At 49.6% G+C, this 24,867-nt stretch overlaps 1 protein-coding gene across 3 annotated transcripts in view; it reads right to left on the bottom strand.

Annotated features, from left to right (window-relative positions):
* LOC119383963 (liprin-beta-1) overlaps positions 1-24,867 on the bottom strand; it is a 102,267-nt gene that overhangs the window by 77,191 nt on the left and 209 nt on the right. Inside the window, exons 2-3 of one of the 3 annotated variants that reach the window (XM_037652245.2) lie at positions 23,661-23,732; positions 21,867-22,063 (exon numbers count right to left, since the gene is read on the bottom strand). In XM_037652245.2, the coding sequence (XP_037508173.1) occupies positions 21,867-22,063; positions 23,661-23,730 (267 nt within the window). In that variant the 5' untranslated portion in view covers positions 23,731-23,732. Of the gene's footprint in view, positions 1-1,787; positions 2,641-21,866; positions 22,064-23,660; positions 23,733-24,867 lie in introns of those variants that run through there. The other 2 variants (XM_037652244.2, XM_037652243.2) reach the window with 2 other exon arrangements.

Genomic DNA, 24,867 nt, shown 5'->3' with positions numbered 1-24,867 from the left:
TGAACCGAATCTTCTCTGCACAGCACTGTTGTCCTGCGCCAGTTCGAAATCACTCATACGAAAAGAATGAGCTCTGACAATCACATTTCTTTCGCTTTCCAACACAATGGATTTGCCAGAAAATTGAAGCTTGCTATTAAAGGTAATTTATTTCCGCTGTTATAAGTGGAAGCTTCACTCCACAAAGCACGTGGTCTAAGCTGGCAAGGGTTGACGAAGACGTTACGTCGTCCAAGTGGGATGCTGCGTTACGCAGTTCGGATTTGGAAGCACGACTATGGGCAGTCCAACGGGCCGCTCCCGACGTGGGAGCGGCCCGCTGCGTGCTATAGTTCACGCCCCGACGGACCTTAATAAAGTTTTCCCATTCCATTCACTGCACAAAAGTGAGCTCACTGCTGTCGCCCAAGGTCAGTTCGAGATCACGCAGTCGAAGATGCTGAATTCACCATGTTTCGTTTCCTGTTGAAAACAACACGAAGGGCACACTGGTACCACGAGGCATTCGATTTTGAAACAGATGGCTAGCTACAAGGCAGTCCATATTCTTTACACCACTCTTCAGCAGCTTCCTGCAATATTTGATGTTATGTAGTACAAACAGGCATAAAATATCCGTGCACCATCTTGAAGAAGTGCAAAGCATCACAGAAGCTCAAATCATATTCGGGCCTAGTTGAAGAAAAATAGAGCTGGACGGGCTGGTCTCGTCATTCGCCTCTCTCGCAAGTATGAACATGACGTGTTGAGCTCCTCTTTCGTCGTTGAAAGTTTAACCATGTGAAATACCTCAACCACCGATCACAGATGCCGGAATAGTAGCCTTGGAGAGTGTTATAACAGCTTCAAGACACTAAATGTGGGGGAAGTTGAGTATAGTTAAAAAGAGCGCCCAGTGACACAGCCTCATTGGGAATGGTTCAGACATTTCGAATGGACCAGGACAAATCATTTCATGGCACTGCGCATGTCACGCAAAACAAAACAAAGTTTCCCTGCACAACAAAAAAACATAATATAATAATATCTGGGGTTTAACGTCCCAAAACCACGATATGATTATGAGAGACGCCGTAGTGGAGGGCTCCGGAAATTTCGACCACCTGGGGTTCTTTAACGTGCACCTAAATCTAAGTACACGGGCCTCAAACATTTTCGCCTCCATCGAAAATGCAGCCGCCGCGGCCGGGATTTGATCCCGCGACCTTCGGGTCAGCAGTCGAGCGCCATAACCACTAGACCACCGTGGCGGGGCCAAAAAAATATAGGAGTTTCTTATAATAAGCTCATATATGAATTGTTATAACGTAAAGATATCCCAACCTTTTCTATTCCAAGTTTGCCAGTAGCGCTTCATGATTGGTCAAAATTTTGCAGACAATACCCCCCGTGGTCGCCGATCATGCAACACAACTGAAACCACGTAGATACACCCCCATCTCATAATGGCATGTACAGACTGCTTATGCATGATTCGGTCGAACTAATGACTATCGCAAGGCTAGCGATAGTTACAATTACACAAAAGCAAGCTGTGCGCATGCATCATATATTCGCTGTGCTTAATGTCATGAAAGTCGGGAAGGGGGGGGGGGGGGTGGAGGACATCATCTGTTGCCTGCTGATCATCAATACGTGCACACATGCATAACCCCTTAGCGTAGATACATACATACATCCGAAGTGGGCTGGGAGGTGGGGGCAGGAGCAATGCTGGGCCTCCCCGTGAGCAAAGGTAGACATTTAAGCGTTGTCCACATAACAACCACCACAACAAGGTGACGCACCTTGCAACGCCCCCCGCCGACCCAAGACTGGCAGGGCGAGCCACGAGGTGCCGGATGCGGCTCGGAAAAGCAGCGGCCGCAGAGCGACGCCGTCCAGTTCGTACCAGCGACGCCGCCACCGCAGCAGCATCCTCGCCTACGCTGCTGCTGCTGCTGCGAGGCCCACGAGTGGGAGCCACAGCCGTGAGCGCAGTGCACTTGCTGAGGCGGCGGAGAGCAACAGCACGGGGTGGCTGGAGGCGAGGACGTGGCCGCAGCGGCGGCGATCCAAGGCTGCGCGGCAGCCGCCATGACGGCGAGCAGGTGCGGGTCGCACGCGTCCAGGCTGCGGCGCTCCTCGATCCAGGGCTGGCGCGCGTGCGACGGAGACCTGCCGCGCTCGTGGTCCGAGCTACGCGCGGGACGACGCCGGCGCGGGGGCCTGCTGCTCCTCCAGTCGGCACCGCTGCTCCACGAGTCGGCGGCGGCGTCGGAGGGTCGCTGGTGCGCCGCCGGCTGGTGCAGCGGAGTGGGCGTGCTGTTGCCTCCGTCCTCGTCGTCGTCTTCGTCGTCCGCGCCTCCGCGGTCGTCGAGGTGGTCGAGCCGGCGGCGCGCTTGAGACCGCTGCAGCGACGCCGACCACGGGGTGGAGTAGCCCGACGTGCTGGGCGACGAATTAGCCGGGTCCTCGCTCGTCATGTCGACGACGCCGCCGACTTCGGCCGCGGCCCACGCCCGCCGGCTCAGGCTAGACTGTAGGCGCGGACCGTAGTACATGGCGCTGAACGGCGCTGAGCATCGTTGATCGTTTTCCTGCTCCACCGCGCTTCGGAATGGACTGCTGCACTACGGCGACACCACCGCACAGACCGCTGTCAGCACGCTCGTCAACAAGACGTCAGGCTATTGCGCCTTCCTTTTCTACAGTGGTCAAGAATTTCCGTCGAGTAGAGAGAACACCGCGTCGAGTGCCCGAGCTGCAGCCTTTGCGAGCACCGATGTACTAGACATGCACCTCCTCTAAAAACCTGTAGTCGACGCACAAGAGACTCGCCAAGCAAGCCCACGGTGTATCCGTGCCCTATCTCAGCATAAGCGAGGATATCCAAGTCGCATCTGCGTCGTCGCAATGGTCGAGTTCCGGTCGTGGTAATTAAAGATGTGCGCACTTACGGATATGACGCACATTTCGTCTGCGGTTCATCAGGATAGAGCGGCCGGACCGTTCAGTGTCCCTTCGAGCCGTTGCGGGGGTCTCACGGGCGGTCGATGTCATCTCACGCTGGCCGTAACCGTGCTCCATGTGACGATCATTACCGGGGGATCCCCCGCCGTGTCGGGCCTTCAACCTCCTCGTAGGTAAGCCGCACCAAGTGCCGCAGACTCTCACACTCTCGTGGGCCACGCCATCGGCACTGCAGGGAACGGCGCCATCCACGTGACGCTGACAGTATCCAGTCCACCGTGCGCCGCTGGTCGCCCCTATCTGCGTCCCACTCGTATCAAGACCCTCGGCCGCTCGATTCGCCGGCTTCCGCAGTCATTTGGGGACTATAAAAAGCAAGTTCTCGTCCAGCACAACGTGGAAGAGCATCTGACGCCGGGAAGCAGGCGGCGGCCAGGCGCCTCGAGTCGATATCGGTCGGTTCGTCGGTTGCGCGTTTTTCGAAAAGTATACGGCGAGCGTGGCGCGCGCTCAAAGCGCGACGTCGGCCCTTCGGACGTGGGGGAGGGACACCAGTCTGCCGCGCTTCTTCTCGTTGACGCGGGCGAGGGCGGGCGCTCTAAGTTTAGACCCCGCGGGGTCCGCACTCCTCAAATAGAGCCCCGGATCATGCGTGCCGCTTCCGCGCCACCCTCACCTATGCGGGTTGCACATCGTCCACGTGCGTATATCTCTGCTTTGCAACGAACGGCGGCCAGTCCGAGACGATCGGGGCGCCCTTGACGACGCCAGTGCAAGCGCGGGAAACCGATCGAGGGATCGGCGCACGTCTTCGGCGAACAGACCGCGGCGGCAGAGTCGCCGACCACGTCGCCTGTTTTCACGATCGCACCTTCTCTCGCCCAACCTCGCGCGGCGGCGCTCCATAAAAGGTACCGTTATTTCAGCTCGAGGGTCTTTTCCTTCCTCTCGACGCTATTCAATTACCACGCTCCAGTGCTGCGACGCCTACTTCCGTGGGCACATACATCCACGCAGAGTCAATGCGCAATGCACGAGATCGAGCTGCATTCGATGGACTTGTCGTGCGTGCAAAAAATATTTTTCCGCGGTTGTGTGCGTACCATCTCTCCTAGTTTGGGTGATCCTTCTTTTTTTTTTTTTTCCTGACACGAAAAAGCGGAAGAGTGGCTAACAAGGAAGACTAGAATATTCACGACAGTCGCAATCGTAAATTCCAAAAGTGCAGTCGCTTCATAACGATCGATCGCAGACGGTGAAAACGCAACTGCGGCGAACGCGAAACATTTAACGTTACGTATCTCACTTAGGCTAACGAGACGTCCTGTCAATAGACGTTATATCCACTAATTCATTAGAGGGAAATATTGAAGCCGCTCTTTGAGGTGGACGTCAAAAGATTTCGTTACACGTGTTCGCGCACTTTTCCGCACTTGTCGGTGACGATGCTAAGTTTTCACCAAATTTCTGGTTACCATTGTATTGGCTGTCATTCCCGGCATGTGTCTGTTACGCACGTGACAGCCGTTACGTAACTCAAGTCTGACAGCTCTGTCGGCTCGTCGGCTCGTTGCATTTTTTCCCCGTGACGCTATCTTAATGTTTTCGTGACCCATCCACGGCAGGCCTTAGGGGTGGGCGACCTGGATGTTCGCCCAGGGCGCCAAAAATAGAGGGGAGGGGGGTCGGTACCACCCGCTTTTGTTACCGTTCACTAGCTTAGAAGACAGCACCCGACACAACACTGTACAGTCGATCCCCGTTCGTTTTCGGAATGCGCCATGGCCAAAGTTTCCCAAGAGACGCTTCATGGTGCACGGCCATATAGTATTGACGAAATGCGTCCCTTTTGTGACACCATGCGGCGTCGTGCCGTCAGTACTCTACAGCTGTCGTCGAAACACCACAGCCGTCGTGTCACTTGCTTGACTTGCTTTCTAGGGAGCGCCTGTGCATAGTAATAAATGGGTTAAATTAAGATATCGCTCCAAAATATTCGACATATCCGCCAGATCACGGCCGCTCCTATAGCGCACCTGATAAACACGACGCGAATATGTTTGTCAGTCTGCAGACTGTCATTCTCGGGACTGTTTAGCGAACAGTACGGCTCGACATGAAGCAGACACGGTCGGTAAAACGCGAAGTGCAAACGTGGTTTCCGAGATCACTCGACAGACAGGCGACGGGATGTTGACACCGGCGAGCGAGCAGTCATCCGCTGATGCCACTCGGGTTTGTCGCACCGACGCCTAACATAACCGTTTGCGCGCTTCTGATTCGTTCAATAGCTTACGACTCTCCAGGAGGTCAACGTGAGACTTGACCACAGTGAATGCTTCTGCGACCACCTTGGTTGCCTTTAGGTTCACCAGTCGGTATTATTCAGCTACGTTTATCAACGGCAACTGCTCGTTTTTCGCCTCCCCGACATCTAAGAATAATCTTCGGCTTTGTGGACTTCCATTGAACGCTGCGACGGACAACACGAACGATCTGCGAAAGCCCACAAGGTGAACGATGTAATCATAATTCTGTCGTCAGCTCTACAGAATAGCATCAAACTGCAAGGGAAATCCACACGCCTTTCTCAGAAAGAAAGAAAGCATTTCAAGAAGAATACGAAACGACAATTAAGATTAAGCGGACCATGTGTATCATCTACTGTCCCGTCTCGCGCTACGGAATTCAAGATCCGCTACCAATCCTAATAATAATAATAATAGTATCTGGGGTTTAACGTCCCAAAACCACGATATGATTATGAGAGACGCCGTAGTGGAGGGCTCCGGAAATTTCGACCACCTGGGGTTCTTTAACGTGCACCTAAATCTAAGTACACGGGCCTCAAACATTTTCGCCTCCATCGAAAATGCAGCCGCCGCGGCCGGGATTCGATCCCGCGACCTTCGGGTCAGCAGCCGAGCGCCATAACCACTAGACCACCGTGGCGGGGCTCCGCTACCAATCCCACGTCGCGATTCTCGTAAGGGGAGATTCTTTCAGAACGCGGTCGCTGACGCAGCATTCCATCACTTCCTTGGGTCGCGCTCCACAGTCGTTGTCCAAATTTGACAAGTGTCGGTGTTTCGAGCCAGTCAGAGAGGTCGCAGAAGCCAGTGTTGTATATCCCAATCAGACATCAGACAAGACGGCGGAAAATGCCGAGTAGCAGCCTCATTTCTTTCGCTCCACAGGCATTCTACCTACATGGAAGAGCCATGCATGCGCAGAAGAGCGAACCGCGATCCAGCACCTCGAGACACCATACTGTGAAGGAACAGGCTACACTGGCCACAAGTTGCACTTGTGGAATACCGAAAGCGCCAGTACTGCAGCAAGCGCCATCAGTGAAGTCCAGAGCATTGCAATAACTCCAGGCATGCGCGGAACACGCATTCACGCATACTCATTTAGGGCGCTTACTGCAATTAGTGAGCCTAAAACAAGTCTCACAATCCCCTCGGCTAGCGGGCCGCAGTGACAAAATTTCGTACCGCAAGGACCGGTGGGGGGGGGGGGGGGGCTTTCCCATATCTTTTGAAAGACATTTCTTATATCTCACATACTGGTCCTTTCTGAAGGGGATTTGACGTCAGCATTCGAGAAACATTTGGATACCGATCTAATCTCCAGAACGACTAAACTCTGGAGACGCCGATCCTGAAATATAGTTTTTCTTCCACAGTTACGGTGACCGCATGGGGTGCTTCGCAAAAAAAAAAAAAAAAAAGTTTGAGAGCAATCACTTCAATGTATCTTACACGAATAAAGCGTTATTAATTGTAACAGGCGAGAAAATAATGCGGGTACCATTTGGCAGAGTCATACAACTTCATTCCTAGTGAAACACAAAACAACGGCCAAAGTTCTAAACCCGCTGACCTGATGCCTAACAACGCTTAGCAGCGACGAGACAAGAAACGGCCACATTAACTTCATGTGCGGAGGCGGTCCTCATGGTCGGCCGCGGGTGTTCATCCTCGACGGAATTTGTTCACCCTCAGCAAGCAGAACAGGTGTTAGCACAAGTAGGAACTTCCGACCATAGTGATGATCCTAGCAGCTTGTCGACGTAGCGCCGGGCCGTGGCGGGCCGCTAGCGAGGGGTCCGCGTGTTTGAGACCCCTAGCCTAGAAAGTAACGCGCACACATTTATAGGAATGCAGTCAGGTGTGCTTTCTGATCCGAAAGGTACGTTGCGAAGGACATGCGTGTAGTTTTCCACTATACAGACACGTGGTTGTTTATGAATACGAAGTACAAATCATCTCACCTAATCATCTAAGGGGGTGCCTATGCCAGTCGGACGTGTCCTGTCATTGTTTAAGTACACGACGCCATGGCGGTTTTTGAAGATATTGGCGACCAAAGTTCCCCAACTGTTTACTCTCCACCCCCGAAAGCCGGGGACCAAAGGCAGGTTGTTGTGAGAAGCACGTGACGTCTAAGTGTTCTTTTCTGCGAAGCTTGTTTTTGACCGAAAGAGGGAGACGGCGGGAAGAACTATACGCGTCGGCCTATGCAGACAGCGCTACAAGTATACTGCATTCACTGCGCTCACGTGTTTTAATGCTGTTCGATACGCCGCTAGGTGAACGGTTCTATGCAGAGAACGAGCTCAACCAGGTGCCTGTGCTTGTCCACTTTTAGCGGTTTTACAGCCGGTAACCCCATAGAACGGCTGAAAGGCGTCAGTTCAAGGCACCACTCCGCTTTTCCCAGAGGAGAGAAAAAGGCCGCTCTCCTGCATCGTACTGCAAACCTTACCAGCTACGCTGCCGTGTAAAAATAATGACCGTGCATAAGCAATTGGCCATTCATAAATAAAATTCCGAAAGAACTTTCGTCTAGCGGAGGGGATCAACCCAGACGGCGTCGACCCTCCACCTCGACGAAAAGGGACAGCCACGCCCTGAGCCGGCTCCAGCTTCCTGAAGATGCCCGGTTGATACTTTCCGGGCACGACGACCTCCGAAATTGGTGTATATACGTCTTCCACTTGTATACTCTCCGGCATGCGGAACAACGTGCTTGAAAATTCTCTGCCGTACTGAACAGAAGTGATCACTCACTGAAGCACGGTACGTCCGTGGAGACGGCGGCCACCACCAGGGAGGTGCCACGGGGTCAACCCAGGCGCCATCTTGTACGGTCCGAAAGCGACGGATAGGTGACGGTCGCGGCGGAGTCGGGGGCGGCAACCGAGGCCTGACGGGAACAGGGGCTACACTCCAGTGCCACGGGTTACGGAAGGCGTCCTCCACTGCGGCGGCCAGTTCGAGAACGACGCCACGTCCCCGGGCGCCCGTGACACTCGCCACGCTGCAGTCGCTGCAGCTGTCGTCGTCGTCGTCGGCTTCGACGCTGGCTGTCGAGGCGGCTGAAGTCCAGCTGCGCCTGCTGCCGTGCCGGCTGCCGCGCACGGGGTCCAGAGGGCACGGAGACGTCGCGGACTGCCGTCTACGGACGCCGGCCCGAGGCGACGGACTTCGCGGAGGTCGGTGAGCCACGAACTGCGGCGTCGGCTCCGGGAGGATCATGGCATTTTCAGGCGAAGTACGGCCTATGTAGATTAATGCGGAACGATGACGCAAGCAGACCGCGATGTGTCGTGCTGGTAGAGTAAATTAAGGTCACGTCACGAAAGCGCAGGTGCTGCTGATCAGGGCGACCGCTGCCTCCGACAGAGTTCCACCCGACGCCTCAAACAGCGGGGGACGAGCGCACCGCGAACACTTGACGCGACACACCCTTTAAGGACGAGACACAATGTGATGCGCGAGGATGCACGGCACACTGTGCATCCCAATGAATGCGCACATTGATCGCCACCACAACTGCAGCGGTCGCTTCACTGGTGAGGGCACGACGCATACGACAGACGGTACGTCACACCACCGCATTCAGGGAGAAGGCGCACGTGTCGATCTGTCGCATCCGCGACGTACTTGAGGTCGATGGACGAACAGCACGCGTTAACCCATATCCGCGCAGTCTTCAGGCCTCCACGATACTGGATCCAAGCACAGCTGCGGCGCGGCAATCCGATGAAACTGACGCATCGCCACGCAGTGCCTCCGCGCGCAAGCAAGTGGGCCGCCCTTGGCGGAGTCGCGCGCGCCGCAGTGGCACGCGGTGGCCAAGAAGCCCATCCGGGCCTCGGCCAAGGTCGCCGTGGGTATGTCTCCGGCGCTGCTCGTTAATAACGAGTACATTAACGGCACAGCAGTCGCCGAATGCACAACGCTGGAAATGGGGTCACGCGCGGCCGTCGCGTGTGTGTGCTGATGAGAGCATCTCGACCTTGCACCACTGAGCTCGGATTGGGAAAGCCGAGCGGAACGTTTCCGGCGGCATCCAGCCAAGGGCACACCCTTTTGCACATACGACAGCAGATCGACACATCGGTGAGCGATCAATTGATCCCGCAAAACGATTAAGGATTGTCGATCGATGTCCAACTTTCATTTAAGCGACTTATTATAAAAGAACCCTCAGTAATTGCTTTCCAAAAAATGACAGAAATGGCTCATAAAAATGACTAAAACACAGCTGAACGGTTCCATTAAAAGTTATCAAGATCTACGTTTCCTGCTGGCGACACCATTTATGAATTTCATTTTAATCTTCAATAATTAGCTTAGAGGGTCCCTGAAACGGTTTTGACGATATTGCATAACTGCATTGAGCCAGTAAAGCAAGTCCCAGGAATAATTTGCAGACCCATTGAAGCTCTCTGCGTCAAGTGTTTGGTTTATAACAATGCCTTAATTAAACATGCCAATCGCTACGGATCGCAACGGCTCGGACGAACGAGTTTTCAACTTCCCTCTTCCATTCTACGTAGTATTGTTCTATTATACGTAGCATCGACGATCTATCTGATTGGATTAGTCCAGTACACGTCACTGAACCTCCGGTGTGCAGCGAGCGTCGTCTGCCTCTGTTACAACGTGCTCCGTGTGGGCGTGAGGCTGCGCGACAGCGTTACTTCGAGGTTTCTTTTATTGCGATAGCAATTATATGGACACTCTCGACGGATTTTTGCCGCTGCCGTCATGTCCTGTATATGTACATGTACGTATATATATGACAGCCACAAATAAAATAATTCAGAAGAAAAACATTCTGAAGCGCTCGACCGGGGCTTCGAACCTGACAATTACGCGATGCCTCATTCTTTCTCCAGGATACTAACGGCACGGCAGAACATAAACGCACGGGACGCCACACGTGGCAAAATTAAAATTATGCGAGACGCGGGCCATGCTGCATTATTGCCCGCGCTAGTTTACCATTTTGGGGTTAGTGTGCCTCGATGTGTGCGGACAAAACGCGCATCAAGGCACCCTATTTGGGGTTTCAGCGCCGCGCCATCTCGTGGCCAGTCGGCCAGGGAAAAAGAAGAGCGCCCCGTGGCTCGTGGTGGCGTTAGCTAGTGGGAACGCTTTGGCTCTTGTAGGCTATATGCCACAAGAGGGAAGAAACGAGACGGCTGAACCAGAATCACCGTGTTACACCGTGACAAGGATCCCGAGGCTAAAATTACAGCGCAAACGCACAAGCACCCACGAAGGAAAGCAACGCACAAGCGCTGACTAACAACTGCTTTATTCTTTCATACGCCAATGCATATATAAACCCACGGCAACTTTACCGCACATGCGCACACAACAATAACTCTAAATCAAAACGTGTAACAAGGATGATAGTGTATTATAGATACACGAAGACATGAAATCATATTCAGATGGGTGCAGGAAAAAAGTAGAGAAGAAAGACAAAGAAGTGCGTTTGCGCTGTAATTTTAGCCTCATGAGTATGTACCAACTAAACCCAAATGAGGTTTTATTTTAGTGACCAGAATCGACTCCCGCAGGGAACGCGAGCCGTGGCTAAGTGCGCTGCCAAGCGTCGTCTTTATTTTCTTCTCTTGAGATCGCGCGCTTTCCGGTTTTGTTCGCCGCCCAAAGGAAGGCGCTGAAGGGTCTTGCGACAACGCGAGCGCAAGAGTCTGAGAGTGGCTTGCGTTCTGCGCATGCGTCCTAGCGGCTCGCAAATTTGTTGGGTCCCCAATTCTAAAACTCTATAGTGTGTCGCCGTAGTTGGGATGTGTGCCTCCGACTAATACTTTGACATACGGGGCGTGGTCGACCGTGCTCGCGCGATTATCTGTTCAAGGGGAATTTTGTGCGTCTTGTGCTTTCACCGCAAAGTTTGCGTTGAAGCTACAGACCGCACGAAGGTCACTTTGCTCACTGCAGCGGCCGCGTTTGCGAAAGGAGTGAGCTGCTAGCTAGAAGAGTCAAAGTAGGGGCTAGTTGAAGTAACAATTGTGACAGTTCGCGCTCGTCCTGTGTATACCTGTGCGCTCTTTTCGTGCGTCCATCTTTGTGTTTGAGCAGCGCGCTGCGTGTGTCGAGCTGTGACCGTTGTTAGCTCGCACTTGCGTTGTGTGTTTTTTTTTTCCTGCGTCCTTTGTGATTGAGCAGCGCGCAGCAAGTTTCTAGCTGCTTGCCGTTCTTCCTGTGACATTCCAATTTCTTGCTATCGCATTCATTCATTCGCCATTGAGGCGAAACTGTGATTTTTTCTCGGACACCAACTGTCCTAGCTGCGCCGTGTGCTGCAAATCTAGCGAGTGGTGACTTGTAAAGCTGCAACATCGTCTAAGGCATGTAAGGCAACTGGCGAGCGGAATCGCTTCAGCTCGTCGGTACAGCGAATATACATAACTTGCAACTACGTCACACCGCGGAACTCTGGGATACGATTCCGTGGCATGCGCCGCCATTACCGAGCATATGGCAGCAGACGACACCGACTCAAGCTGTGCGGCTCTCGCATTTCCCGTCAACGCTGCTCATCGCAACGGCGATTTGTGCGATATTTCGCTGCTGCATGAGAAATGCAAATCAATAATAATAATAATAATAATAATAATAATAATAATAATAATAATAATAATAATAAGAAGAAGAAGAAGAAGAAGAAGAAGAAGAAGAAGAAGAAGAAGAAGAAGAAGAAGAAGAAGAAGAAACAGACGCGGGGACGTACTGTTTGCCAAACGTGATCACAAACACGTGCGACCGCACGAAAGAGCTGTCCGAGAAGCGGAGCACATGGCTTACTACGCGCGTAAAGAGGAAGGGCCTCAGACGTTGCACAACGTTTGTGCGTGCGGGTGTCACTTCATAACAGGCAAGTAATGCTTCCGAATCTCCTCACTTGTTCGCCGAGTGTATCACCATGGAAATATGCGCGCGATGTCAATTTTTGTCGAAACGTGAAGCACCGAATTTAACACAGCGATCGCGCCTTGGTTTTCGGGAGGCCCTTTTAGCTCTTCGGTGAAACAAACCCCGACTGGGCACCAAACACGTTATTGGGCCATGGTTTTATGCAGTAATCAGCGACGAAATCTGTGCAGTTTGAGCGCCGCAAAATGCGGGCGAAGAGCGCCGCTGTAGGTGATTCGTGCGAAGTTGTTTCAACCATTACGTGCGACAGCACCGACGACAGTGCAGGCTGCATAATGTCCTGAACGATTCTCGCTCGTCATAAGCGCAAGGCAAACAATCAAAACACGCGCACTACGCCGAACGATCCGCGCACGAACGTAAACACAGCGCGGCCACTGAGACGTATGTGCTCGGGGATGGCGGACGGAAGACAGGAACTGCGATCAACGCCAGGATCCAAGCGTCTACGGCTGTAACTTCACCCCTGAAGACACAACGACATTGCCCAATTTTACGTCTATCAGTGATCGAACTCAAACACTTTTTGTTTGTCCGCATACTTCTGGCGTTTGCAGGCTGTCAACTTACAGGAGAATAAAATGGGAACGACTACTAGTGGTGCGGCACCTAGCGGGGTAGATCTCAACCACTCCGCGATCCGCTTAGCGCTGCCGGAGCTCACTGCGGAGGCCACGGCACGGCCGGTCTGGAGGCGCGCGCTCGAGGAGCGAGCGCGCGCCTCTCTAGCCACTCTAGCCACTCTCTAGCCACTCTAGCCACTCTAGCCGTGGCCACGGAGAGGGTAGCGCAGTTCAAGCCGTCGAGTGCGCTGTCGTCGCCAGCGACGGCTGCGCGTTTGACGAGTTGAGGGGGAAAAGCAGTGCTGGGAGGAAAAGTAAAAATATAATAGACTGTAGCTGCCATGATACAAGGCGCGTAACTTAACTGATGGTGCGAATGCGTCGATGACGCTCTAGCCTAAACACTGACAAACTTTCAAAAACCACTTCAGGTTCCTTTTAAAAGGCAGCGTAACAAAGGTATTGACGACCCCCACGTGAGCGTCGATATATTGGATTCTTCTCGCATGTCTACACTGAACATCATCTTTTACTTGTGCCATTTTTCTCATTTTTGCTTAGCCCTGCAACGATTCGCTCAATAAGCGTCTTTTTATAGTGGCATTCACTGTTCGACGACTTCCCATCACTTTAAGTTTCCCGTTGACGAGCCCTCTGCTAGCCACAAGCACTAAATATACTCAATCCTTAAAAAAAAAATACGCATTGTTCTTTAACATTTAGACATTTGTACACTTAATTTTGGTTCCATCTGTCAGAAAATAACACAGGGTCTTACAGGACTATATAACTGCATTTCCATCTCTTTCAGAGCACCACCAAAAATATTGATAAATAATCAATTAATGGCCAAGACTACTCAACGATCAAATGTCAAATCGACTGTCAAATTAATGTAGTAAAATCGATTAGTATATTAGTCCACCATCCCTATCTACGGGTACGCCATACCTTAAAACTTTAGAGCAGGTATTATGCAGCTGGCTACACACCACGCACATTGTGTAGCTTACAGCAAGCAACACTGTTCCAGCATGCTACCAGGTCCGGGAAGCCGATTCTTCGTCTCAAAAGGCCCATGATATTTGTGATGTAGCACTGTTATAAATTAATATATATTTGCCATCACGGTCTGAACACGACGTATACAGGGTGCTTTTTTTATACAATATACAGACTTTTTTATTAGAAATGTTATACTATCAGGCCTCTGTCGTCTTTGCAAACGAACTCTAAGCCGAGGCGGAAAAACGTTGCCGCACCTAAAGTTACACTGAATTGAGCAATTGACAAAAACTCGTAAATTGACTTTTTAGTCATTACCTTGAGCACAGTTGTTTATATGAAAAAGTTGTAGGACGTGACAAATTATGGCATACCCACATTTTTAAAATCCCAAAAAACTCACGTAATTTGAGATAATAAAAATCGAAATTGAGGGCCCCGATCCAGGCGATATCGAAACCAGTGTTTGCGGTAACGCGTTAAAAGTAACGGCATTACCGCTAACGCGTTACTTTTTTTCAGTGACTTGGTAACGCACTCGTTGGGACTGTAACGGGTAACGTACTTACGTTAAGATTTTTCGGCAACGTGACGTGTCACGTTACTCGTTACTTTTTACTCCAATTATCCAGAGAGGTTTACACAAATTTCCTGCGTTTTGTGAGAGCCACATTCCCAGAGCTCGCCCCGACGTTATCTTGCAGCAGCGGACTCCTGTCGGCCCGCCAAGCGCCGACGAAGCGATCCTGCGAGGGGTTTTTTGTTGCGCGGGGCGAATTGCAATGGGGAGCGAATTGCCGAAATTTCTTAAATGGATCTGCTGGTTTCGCTACCTTGCTATCGAGGTTCACGTTGTCGTGAACCGTCGATGAAGCGAAGCAAAGTGAGGTCCTCGAAACCGTCAAAAGCGAGCTGCCGTACTTGCGGACATCCAGACTCGGATTACAGCGACCCGCCTGAGCTCCAGCACAACAGGGGACGACCTCTTCGGAAATGCCTTTCCGACATCATCGCCAACTGAAGATGACCGACTGCCCTCGGTGCCTTTGGTGCCGCACGACATCGCGCTGAGTGGGCTCAAGTAAAACTTTACGCGCATTCACCAGCTCTTCCTGAAAGCCAATGCAGAAAGTATTCACTAAGCGAGGCAAGCTGCCTGATGACGGCTTGCTCACGTTCAGCAAGTTGTAGTCACATTAGGAAGCTGTCCATGTAGTAATCTAGCACAGTTTATAAACTTCGTTTTCACAATTGGTTTTGCTTCTTCCTATCTGCAACTGCAACTACGTTCCTAGTTTACATACACGCTCGCAATTTTTGCGGTATTACACAGGTTAAAGTGAAATAAAATTGTTTGTGTGCGCAAAGACTTTTTCCCGGAATTATGGCATTTAAGCATATCCTTACTGCTAAAAAATTTGCGCATTTATATTGTTAGTAGAAACACGCCGTCATAATTACTGCGACGCTGTCGAGGGTTCAGAGAGGTTTTCTTTTCGAAGCGTTGATGATGAAATCGATCATTTTGTGGTTAATTTCATATTGAGAAAAATGGCTCCACCACATGGCGCAGTGTTACAAGCCATCACACGTAACTGCACCGGCAATTTTAAGCCTCTATACTACTGCAAAGGTGCGGCACATTTGTGCAATCGCTATTTCAGGTAAAATTGTTGTTTGGGCTTGAACCTTTATGTGAAATATACATATCAGCTTTATAAAATTGGTATTGTGGGTTCCTGCAGTGAAGATGCCCTGAATAAAATTTGTGACAATGGAGTAACGGCAGAATTAAGCAACGTCCGTTACTTTTTTCGGTAACGGTAACGCGTTATCTTTTCTTTTTTTATGGGTAACGTAGGGCGGCAACTCGTTCCTTTTTCTTTAGCGTGACGAGTTACGTAAATTTACTTTTTTTTTTTTCGGTAACGCATGCAACACTGATCGAAACTGAGCGCTCCGGGCGCGCAGGAAATGCAGCGTCCGTGTTACGTGAGACAGGAAGAAGGAAGGAAGGGGAATTTTTAAGGGTTCGTTTTTCTTTGTCAGACACAACATCAACGACAACTAACAGACAATAATGCCAAGGAAAGTACAGGGGATGTTACTTGTCGTAATTATGATATGGAAGCTCACGTGACGAACTTTGAAGAAAGGCGCGTCGCAGCAAAATCTGTTCACGAAAAACGTCAAGTCGTCCAAAATAACAAATTGTGCCGCTTATTCTTTGCGCTTAGTGTGTAGTGATTATCCATTTCTTTCACGCTACAGAAGAAAACCGTAATTTCGGCGTTTTCTTTCACTGTAGAGCGTAAATCTAGACGTCAGCCACTGTAACGCTACTTATCGCGGACAAGCTATTTGAAATACATCTTGAGAACCTTTCAGCGCAAACTAAGACGGGGACACAGAGGGAGGGAACAACACCAGCGCTAACTATCAACTGAAGGCTTTATTAGGCCAGAAGAAGACATATATACCCGGACTACGTCACTCGCGGCACATGCGCACGGCACATACTTCACTATTTGAAATAGTTCTTTGCACTTCATTTTAACAAAGAAACGGGTAAGCACTCCACACACGCGCCTGGAGCGCTTATGCTCCAGGCGCGCTTTTCCTGCGCGCCCGGGGCGCTCAGCTTCGATATCGCCTGGATCGGGGCCCTCAATTACGATGATTAATATCTCAAATTACTTGTCTTTTCTAGATTAAAAAAATGGGTATACCATAATTTGTCACGTCCTACAACTTTTCTATATAAACAATTAACCGCCCTCAAGGTAATAATTTAAAAGTTAGTTAACGAGTTTTTGTTAATTGCACATTTCAGTTCAACTTTAGGTACGGCAAGGTCGTTCCGGCCCGGCGTAGAGTTCGTTCGCGAAGACGACAGAGGTCTGACAGTCATAGCATTTTTATTAAACAATCTGTATTGCCTTAAAAAACACCCTGTACACAGTCGGCAAAATTATACAGCTAGGCTTTATGTTTTTTTATTACAATTAAGTGATAATCCTTTAGCGAGCACCACTTGTATGGTTCCGTATGAAATCTCGCCAGGTTATCACACAAAGCTATGCTACACCTTTTAAGGTGCATATGTCTCCCTGCCCGTTTCACCGCATACTCCTTTCTTGAAAACAGCGCCTGACACGGGTTGCCTATCATGCCAGGATTGCGGCTAAGGTATCACTCCTAGCAAAGGCTGTGCCTTGGAACCTTGGGAGTAGGTGGGGACGGGAGAGGGCGCTGTTCTCCAGGAATTTATTGCTACTCCCTGTCACACACCCTAGAGCACCAGATCAACCTGTGGCTCAGGGGCATAGGCAGAAATATTTTTCGGAGAGGGGGAGGGGGGGGGGGGCACCTCCTTGATCTGAATGGGGGCCGGGCAGGGAAGTGTGGTCTAGTGTCATTTTGTGCTCCGTATCCCATGGGAGAAAAAAAATTTCGGGGGGGGGGGGGCACGGGCCCGGTATTCCTACCCCCCCCCCCCTGGCTACGCCACTGCTGTGGCTAGTGCCTTCCTTCAACAGGCCCCTGAAACAACCTCCCTAATGGCACTACCAGGCCCGTAGCCAGGGGGGGGGGGGCCTAGGGCCGCAAGCCCCCCCCCCCCCCCCCCCGCGAAATTTTGGTGAAGTAGGTGTTTTTAGCAAAAAGAAATAACGCAAATAGGTGCTTTTCTCAAATAGTCAAGGTTTATAGCACGTCCCCCCCCCCCCCCCCCCCCGAAAAAAATTCCTGGGCACTACTCATGGGTGATGGGACACTAACAGGAACCTATGCTAAATGAAGCACTCCAAGTTGAAGCAATAAGACAAAGCAAAACCTGTATGAGTGACCAACCAATTCAAGAGTGACAGAAGATCTGTGAACGAAGACTGACATTCCGGAAACCCTCAATCAAACATGCAAACAAACAACAGAATATTTCAGGATAACAATATAAAAGAGATCACTTCTTCACCAAACAAAACCTTTTGTTGGAGATCTATCGGACTGCAGACAAGATGAAGGATATACATACATAAGGGTCTTCCTTTTACTACGCGACCTGAGCTATGGGAGACCAGGTCCTTTCTGAGCACGGGGTCAGTTTTCCCCAAACAACTTGTCTTGTTGGCTGCTATAGGTAGACTCTCTGTCGCTTCGATGATTCTCTCTCACCTCCAGAGTGAGCACGCGACCTGGCCACGGTGTCCCAGAAGCAAGCGCTCAGAGTCGAAAATCAAAGCACAGCAACGCGTAGTTCGAATGTGAGAGACACAATTACAGGCAAACACTTCTTGTTTCCTGTAACCATTAGAGCAGTCTGTTCATCATTACTTCAACTGACGACACAGTGGGCTACGGCTCATGAGGTGTGGGAAAATGGCATGAATGCGTCCACAACTGCAACACAGATATATTTCGGACAAAGATCACAAGCCTGCCATCATGCAACTCCTTCCTGGAGACGCTAGCCTATAGTAGAGGGCATATCAGTCAATCCTCGAAAACTTTGGGTGCCATGCGTTTAATTCCCGATCCCGATTTCACTGCAAATCCGCGGAAACGACGGCCCTTGGGAGTCACAAGGCAGTGCAATGTAGTGATACTAATGAGCGACAGGTGAAGCACCCCAGCCTCGGTGCTGACAGCGAAAAAAAAAATTTAAAAAGCGGTCTCGTGGTCAAGTGAAATGCGCCTGCGGAAAAGAAGAGGTGCTTCACTGCAACGCAGCGGTGACGCGCGGGCAGCATGTCGCATGCTTCTCGCAATGTCGGCACGTCGCGATTTACCCATTCTTTCTGGGAAAAGAAAAAATAATGAAGAACTGTCTGCGAACCTCCGATTGGCGGTTGCTCTGGAAATTTGTGCACTTGCACTGCTGGCAGAGTTCTTGCCTGCAAAGCCTACTTCGAAAACTCAGTTCGAAAATTTCAGTGATCATGTTTTCCAGCCAGAACACTGGCCTTATTAAATTCTTTATTTTACAAGAAAGAATGGGTGAATAGTCGCACCATGACACGCTGACGCTGCGAGGAGCAGGTGATATACCGCCCCCATGTCACAACTGTATTGCGGTGAAGCACGTCTTCTTTCGTACAGGTGTGCATTTCAGTTGTCTGCAAGACAGTTTTTTTTCTTTGTTTTGCGCTGGCAGCAGCAAGACCTGCCATTTCCCCGGGTTTGTGCTAAAATTGGGACCGGGTATTGCTGGAAAGCATAATCCCTGGAGCCGCAAACTAACAGGCGCAGCAAATGACCGCCTGTGATTACTTTCAGTAATTCAGTACCTTGCATCCCACGCATTGTATGTTTTGTTAATTTGAAAACCCACTTAATTAGAAAATTTTTCACAGTCCCAGTGACTTTAAACGAGGTTTTAATGAGGTTTTACTGTATTGCTGAAGCAATGTTGACAAATATGTGGGGCTGGTAACTGTCTACTAACGTGATATCTTCAGGGAGCTCGTTCTGCAGAAATTCTGGTGTGATGTGGTTGGTCGTGAGCGAAAAATCGAGATAGATGCAAACAAATAAATACATAGAGATCTTCAGTCCGTGTGGGAGTCAAATCCAGGCCTTCTGCGTGGCAAGCAGCTGTTCTACCACAAAGCCACGCCAGTACTTGAAACTTTTTCAGAAAAAATACCTATATGAATGTCATTTGCTGCGAAGAGTCTCCTTATGCATGTAATATTGCATGGCAGAAGCATGGAATCACACCAGGCATCAAAACATGCGAGTTGCACGACAAGTGGGTGGTTTAAATGTCCACCGATTACAATACACTCAGGCATATTTAATCATAATCATCAGCAACAGCATCAATGAAGTGTCCAGCTGCGCTGGTACGCATGTTGCTTTACAGATGCACAGTGGGTACTTCGCCAATTCGTAAAGGAAGAATTATGGCATGGTGGGCCCTTGGCAACAGTCCTTGCAGTAGGCATTCTGGGATAGTTTAAAACGGCCAATGTTATGCGAACAGACATCCCTTTCCTTGGGGTACGGTTGAGGTGTCCACTGAGAAGTGAAGCCAGACTAGTGTTTGAGAAGGCGATGTGAACGGGGCCCGATTACGCTGTCGCATTCTGCTCTTGAAGGCAAAGCTCAAGCATCCTCCAAGTTTCTTTTTTCTCACTAAACAGGTGATAACTGGCAACTATTAGATAAGTCCCAACGGGTTTTCTACGAGATGAGCACCCTGCATGTAGCATGATACGGACATACGAGCGCTATGGGACGGGGACATAGACAAGAGGTACACAGGACAGGCGCTCACTTTCAACTGAGGTTTATTGAGCAGACATGTAAAATTTATACAAGCAACCAGCTAGGGCGATAACAATTGTGAATCATCCACCCGATAACAAAAGTGCCAATACCTCACCAAAAAACCGCGTCATGGCCACGCACCACGCCGAATCAAGTACCTACGGCTCAAAGGCGTTAGAAAACGTCCGATATTGAAGACCGCGACACACTTGCATATGAAAAAAAAATATATATATATATATACCTGGAAAGACGCATGCGCACTCAAGAAACCTTAACATCAAAATCAAGCCTTGACATCGAAACCCAAAAGGAAGCAGGCGTTCTCATGACAGAACAGAAAGGGAAATCGTGGAAGCATACCACATTCACAAGTCTGGTGATAAGTGTATCAGTGTACCTTCTATCACACTCTGTGACAAGGAAGTCGCCTTCCTAGAAGGTTATTTGTAAGCTACCATTCTTTGGCGTAGATGTTTTGTGCTGTTGTCTTTGTTTATAGGATTGAGTGTTTTTTTTTTTTTTTTTTTTTTTTTTTTTTTTTTTTTTTTTTAAACTTCGTTTACCACTGTTTTCTGACGCAGCTCCTTGTTTTAAGCATTGTTAATGACCTATTGTTTTCTTATGGTTTTTGACGCGGATCTTATGTGTTCAAGTTTTGTTTTGGTTTTTATGGTGTTAGGGGAAAATTGTTGATTTTACTTACGCGGCTCGTGGTTAGGTTTTTAGGAGTTCCGTTGAGCATATGTGCAGATTCTGTAGACCACATTTCTTTTTGTCCGACGGTGGGGTAGTTTGTTTCCTCATTGCTAGGATGGTTTCGTTGATGGCCTGTTCAGTTTGATGGCGCCTGCTTCCTTTTGGGTTTCGATGTCAAGGCTTGATTTTGATGTTAAGGTTTCTTGAGTGCGCATGCGTCTTTCCAGGTATATATATATATATATTTTTTTTTCATATGCAGTGTGTCGCGGTCTTCAATATCGGACGTTTTCTAACGCCTTTGAGCGGTAGGTACTTGATTCGGCGTGGTGCGTGGCCATGACGCGGTTTTTTGGTGAGGTATTGGCACTTTTGTTATCGGGTGGATGATTCACAATTGTTATCGCCCTAGCTGGTTGCTTGTATAAATTTTACATGTCTGCTCAATAAACCTCAGTTGAAAGTGAGCGCCTGTCCTGTGTACCTCTTGTCTATGTCCCCGTCCCATAGCGCTCGTATGTCCGTATCATGTATGAACCAACTTGCCCAAACACAAGTCTTGCATGTAGCACCCTGCACTTTGCCATTTCAGGTAGTTGCTACACATCTCTCCAAATGCTTCTCAGTGCAACCAAAAGAGTTAGTTGAAAAGCTGAAACAGATGCACCATGCCAACACCACTTGGCCCATTGAGTAAACAATACCAGAAACCCCACGCTGGAAGTTTCCTTGGGCAGAGAGGCCAGGTTGCACACTGTTTTCTTTAAATACGGCGAAGCCGTGTAAACACAATGTTCCAATAGGTAACAGCAAAAGCAGAAATCTAAGCTTTCTAGCCACCGATCGATCCAATTAAAAAATAAGGGGTAAGAGAGGAAAGGTGGAATTTGCAACGTTGGACAAACAGCTCCAAAAGAATCGGACTACAAAACAGAGCAGACATAGATTTTTTTTTTATTATTTGACCCTCTAGCACTGCAAATAGCATCACTACAGATGGTATTCGTCTTGGTGGAAGAAATGCTCAGACACAAAGACTGACCTAACCAGCTGAAATGTGCATTTAGTACTTACGCTAAAACCTCAAAATGCAAGACAAAACTGCTTAGCTCACCGTTCCATTGGGCACTGCCTTGATCACTCGGTCAAGCCAAGCATGAACGAACTTGGCTGTGGCTGGGTCCAGGCAGTGGACGCTGCCATCACCGGCTGAATGACTCCATTCGACTGCCCGACGCAGCTCCGCTAAAAGCTTGTCTACACCACTGTGGCCATTGCAGTTCTCATCGGCTGCACAGTCTAGCGTCGCACCTGACAAAAGAGACCGTGACAAAGCATCAATACCGGTGGTGCGTCAATGGTATGGGCAAAGTAACATGCAGCATTTCATGAAACTTAGACCACTAAGAATGGGAGGGAAGTTGAGCAATGTAATTAAGTGATTATTAGTTGGAGCACACTTCACTGAACACTGCAGATAAGAAGAAATTATGCTGTGCAAACAAATGATTTCTAATTTCTACATTTCCTTAACACTAACAAAAATATTTAGAACCTTATTTATGATAACAGTTCACACAAAGAATGCAAAAATTGTGCTACGAGACTGTTGCTGTTTAAGAGAAGGTAACATGTATATTGAGTGTGAACGCAGTTAAATAATTTTGTATAATCTGTGGTTTGTAGGTATTCCAGATATTTAACTTTGTTCATTCTGCTGCAGAGTGGCATTGTGGCTGACTGTCGGATTATATGACTGTTTGTAGCGAGATTGGACCTGCCCCGTCAGGCACATGGCCCTCCTCCCAAGGGTAGCTGCATTCTCACACTTTGAAGAAACTTCACTCCAACTGCACCCATTCCTCGTATGCAGACATACTTAACAGAGCAACAACATGTCCTACTCGTCGAGCCCTCACAATATTGAATTTCACTTGTATTCCACACCTGCTCAGAATCATGACATGTTCAAGTAAATTGTCCATAAGTTAGCAAGTTGTTTGCATTCAATTATAGCCGTTCCTTGCGCATGTATGACAGCACCCACTACTCCCACCAAGAGAGAAGGAGAAGCTGAGATGTATGTCAGCACATGACAAACTTGGGCCACTTGGCTTTGCATAGGTGATGTTTTGGAGGACATTTCCATGGAGGCGAAAATGTCTCAGGCCCGTTTATTTAGACCTAGGTGCACGTTAAAGATCCACAGGTGGTCAAAATTTCCGGAGCCCTCTACTACAGCGTCTCATAATCATATCGTGGTTTTGGGGCATTAAAACCCAGACATTATTATTATGTTTTGGAGGATAAGCACTTAGTACATGGAGCACAAGGACAGGGACAGCACTGTGCCAAGCTATGCACAGAGTCCTAGATGCAGGTCCTGGTAGCAAGCCGAACTGAAAATAATTTGCCAAGCAAAAGGAGCGAGTTATACAAGCAAGGCAGACTGTAAACCCAAAACTTCACAGGTTGGACACCAGAGGCACACTGTAACCAGTTACGTAGTTGGTTCTAGGCATGCAAGTATTGTTGAGTGTCCTCTTGAGCTAGTCGTCATAGGCAAATTTCAGGAGAGGCATGCACCCGATATGCCACCCCATGGCTGCACCCCTGACTGCTGACATTACTCCCTCTTGAAGTAGTCTAACAGTCTGAGTAGGTGCCTGTATATGCTTTCAATGTAGCGTCAGCGAGCAGCCATACTTCTTTCCGAACGTGCAGGGCTGGGACAAGCAGGGGCAAGCACTTATTTAGGATTCCAGTTTCGACGGAGTGTTATCAAATGGTCGGAAAGTGCGATATATACTTATAGAGATAACCTTTAGATAAAGAGGGGCGGCGTTGGGCTCCACCGGGGGGGTGGAGTGTGTACACGTTCCCGAGTAGAAGGATTCTGTGCACTCACTGGAGATGATGCCGTCCATCTGCTCCAGCGCTGCCGCCAACACCTGGCTGGCGTCGCACTCGCGGTCCATGCCTGTATGCGACCACACACGGCGTCAACAAACTGGGACGACAGCTCGACACAGCGGGACGCCCATCGGCGGGGCCGCTTAACGAACGACTCGCTCGACTGCCGCTGTGCATTGTGCGAGCATCCATGCCTGCGGGGTCAACACAAGTCAACTACACGCGCTCTTGCGAAATACTTCGCATGGACGGCTAGTCCGAATTGGTTTAGGCCTTTACAATGGGCCGATCTGAGACGCTTGAGGAGAACGTGAAATGTCGCATTTGCAGCGACGTGTCCGCCTTTACGACCGCTTTACGACGTAAACAAATGAGCACAATCATTTGCCTTCCGCACGTGCGCTCGTCAATAGGCGCGTTCTTCAAGCGTAACTGCTGCTAGCTCGCACACTAAAATCGAGCTCTATTCCAATGCGGGCCGTTGCAATGCCTGAACGCCGCGCCCTCAAATATGCGTGTTTTTACGTCCACCGAAGCGTGTGGCCGGAAGCTACGAACGTTCGCCCACAACACTTCCTACGAAGAAGCGTCGCCTCTGCACGATTCTCACGGATGAAGAAAAAAAAGATAGAAATGCAAGTGGAAAGCAGTGTCACACGTATCGATGAAACCAATCGGTTACCCAGAACATTTCTTTTTTTCCTGTCTTTCGTAATTACTGCTGAGAAAATATTTTTTTCTGCTTGTTCCGCGCACTTGAATTTCATCTTTGAATCGTAATTCACTAACCTGTAATTACGCTATTCTTAAAAACATCCCGACTTACGGCCCATCCCCCAAGTTGGGTGTGAGCCACGGTAAACAAGGAAAACAACAGCGCGGCTGGCACCTTCTTTCGGCACCTTCTTTCAGGACGAGATGACAATCACACGAACAAGTTCAACTCGCAAGTAAGAGGGGTCGAAAAGCTGTGCGATATGCCGTCCACGCGCCGTAAGGTCACCTCGGTGCGATATGATGCGGCATTCACGCCGACACAGCATTCATGCCTGGGTCACAACGACCAGCATTACACGAGTGCACGCTTAATAACTGACATCGAAGAGGCCACCGTGCTCCGGGTAACGCCCGATCTGTTAGCACGAACGCGATCCCGATAAGCGTGACAAGTAACGGTGCTACAAAACATCGTATCAGCAGCG

This window comes from Rhipicephalus sanguineus, chromosome 2 (genome assembly GCF_013339695.2).
Source record: "Rhipicephalus sanguineus isolate Rsan-2018 chromosome 2, BIME_Rsan_1.4, whole genome shotgun sequence".
Lineage (NCBI taxonomy): Eukaryota > Metazoa > Arthropoda > Arachnida > Ixodida > Ixodidae > Rhipicephalus > Rhipicephalus sanguineus.
Note: the sequence above shows the minus strand (reverse complement) of the source record. Positions and strands in the feature narration are given on the sequence as shown.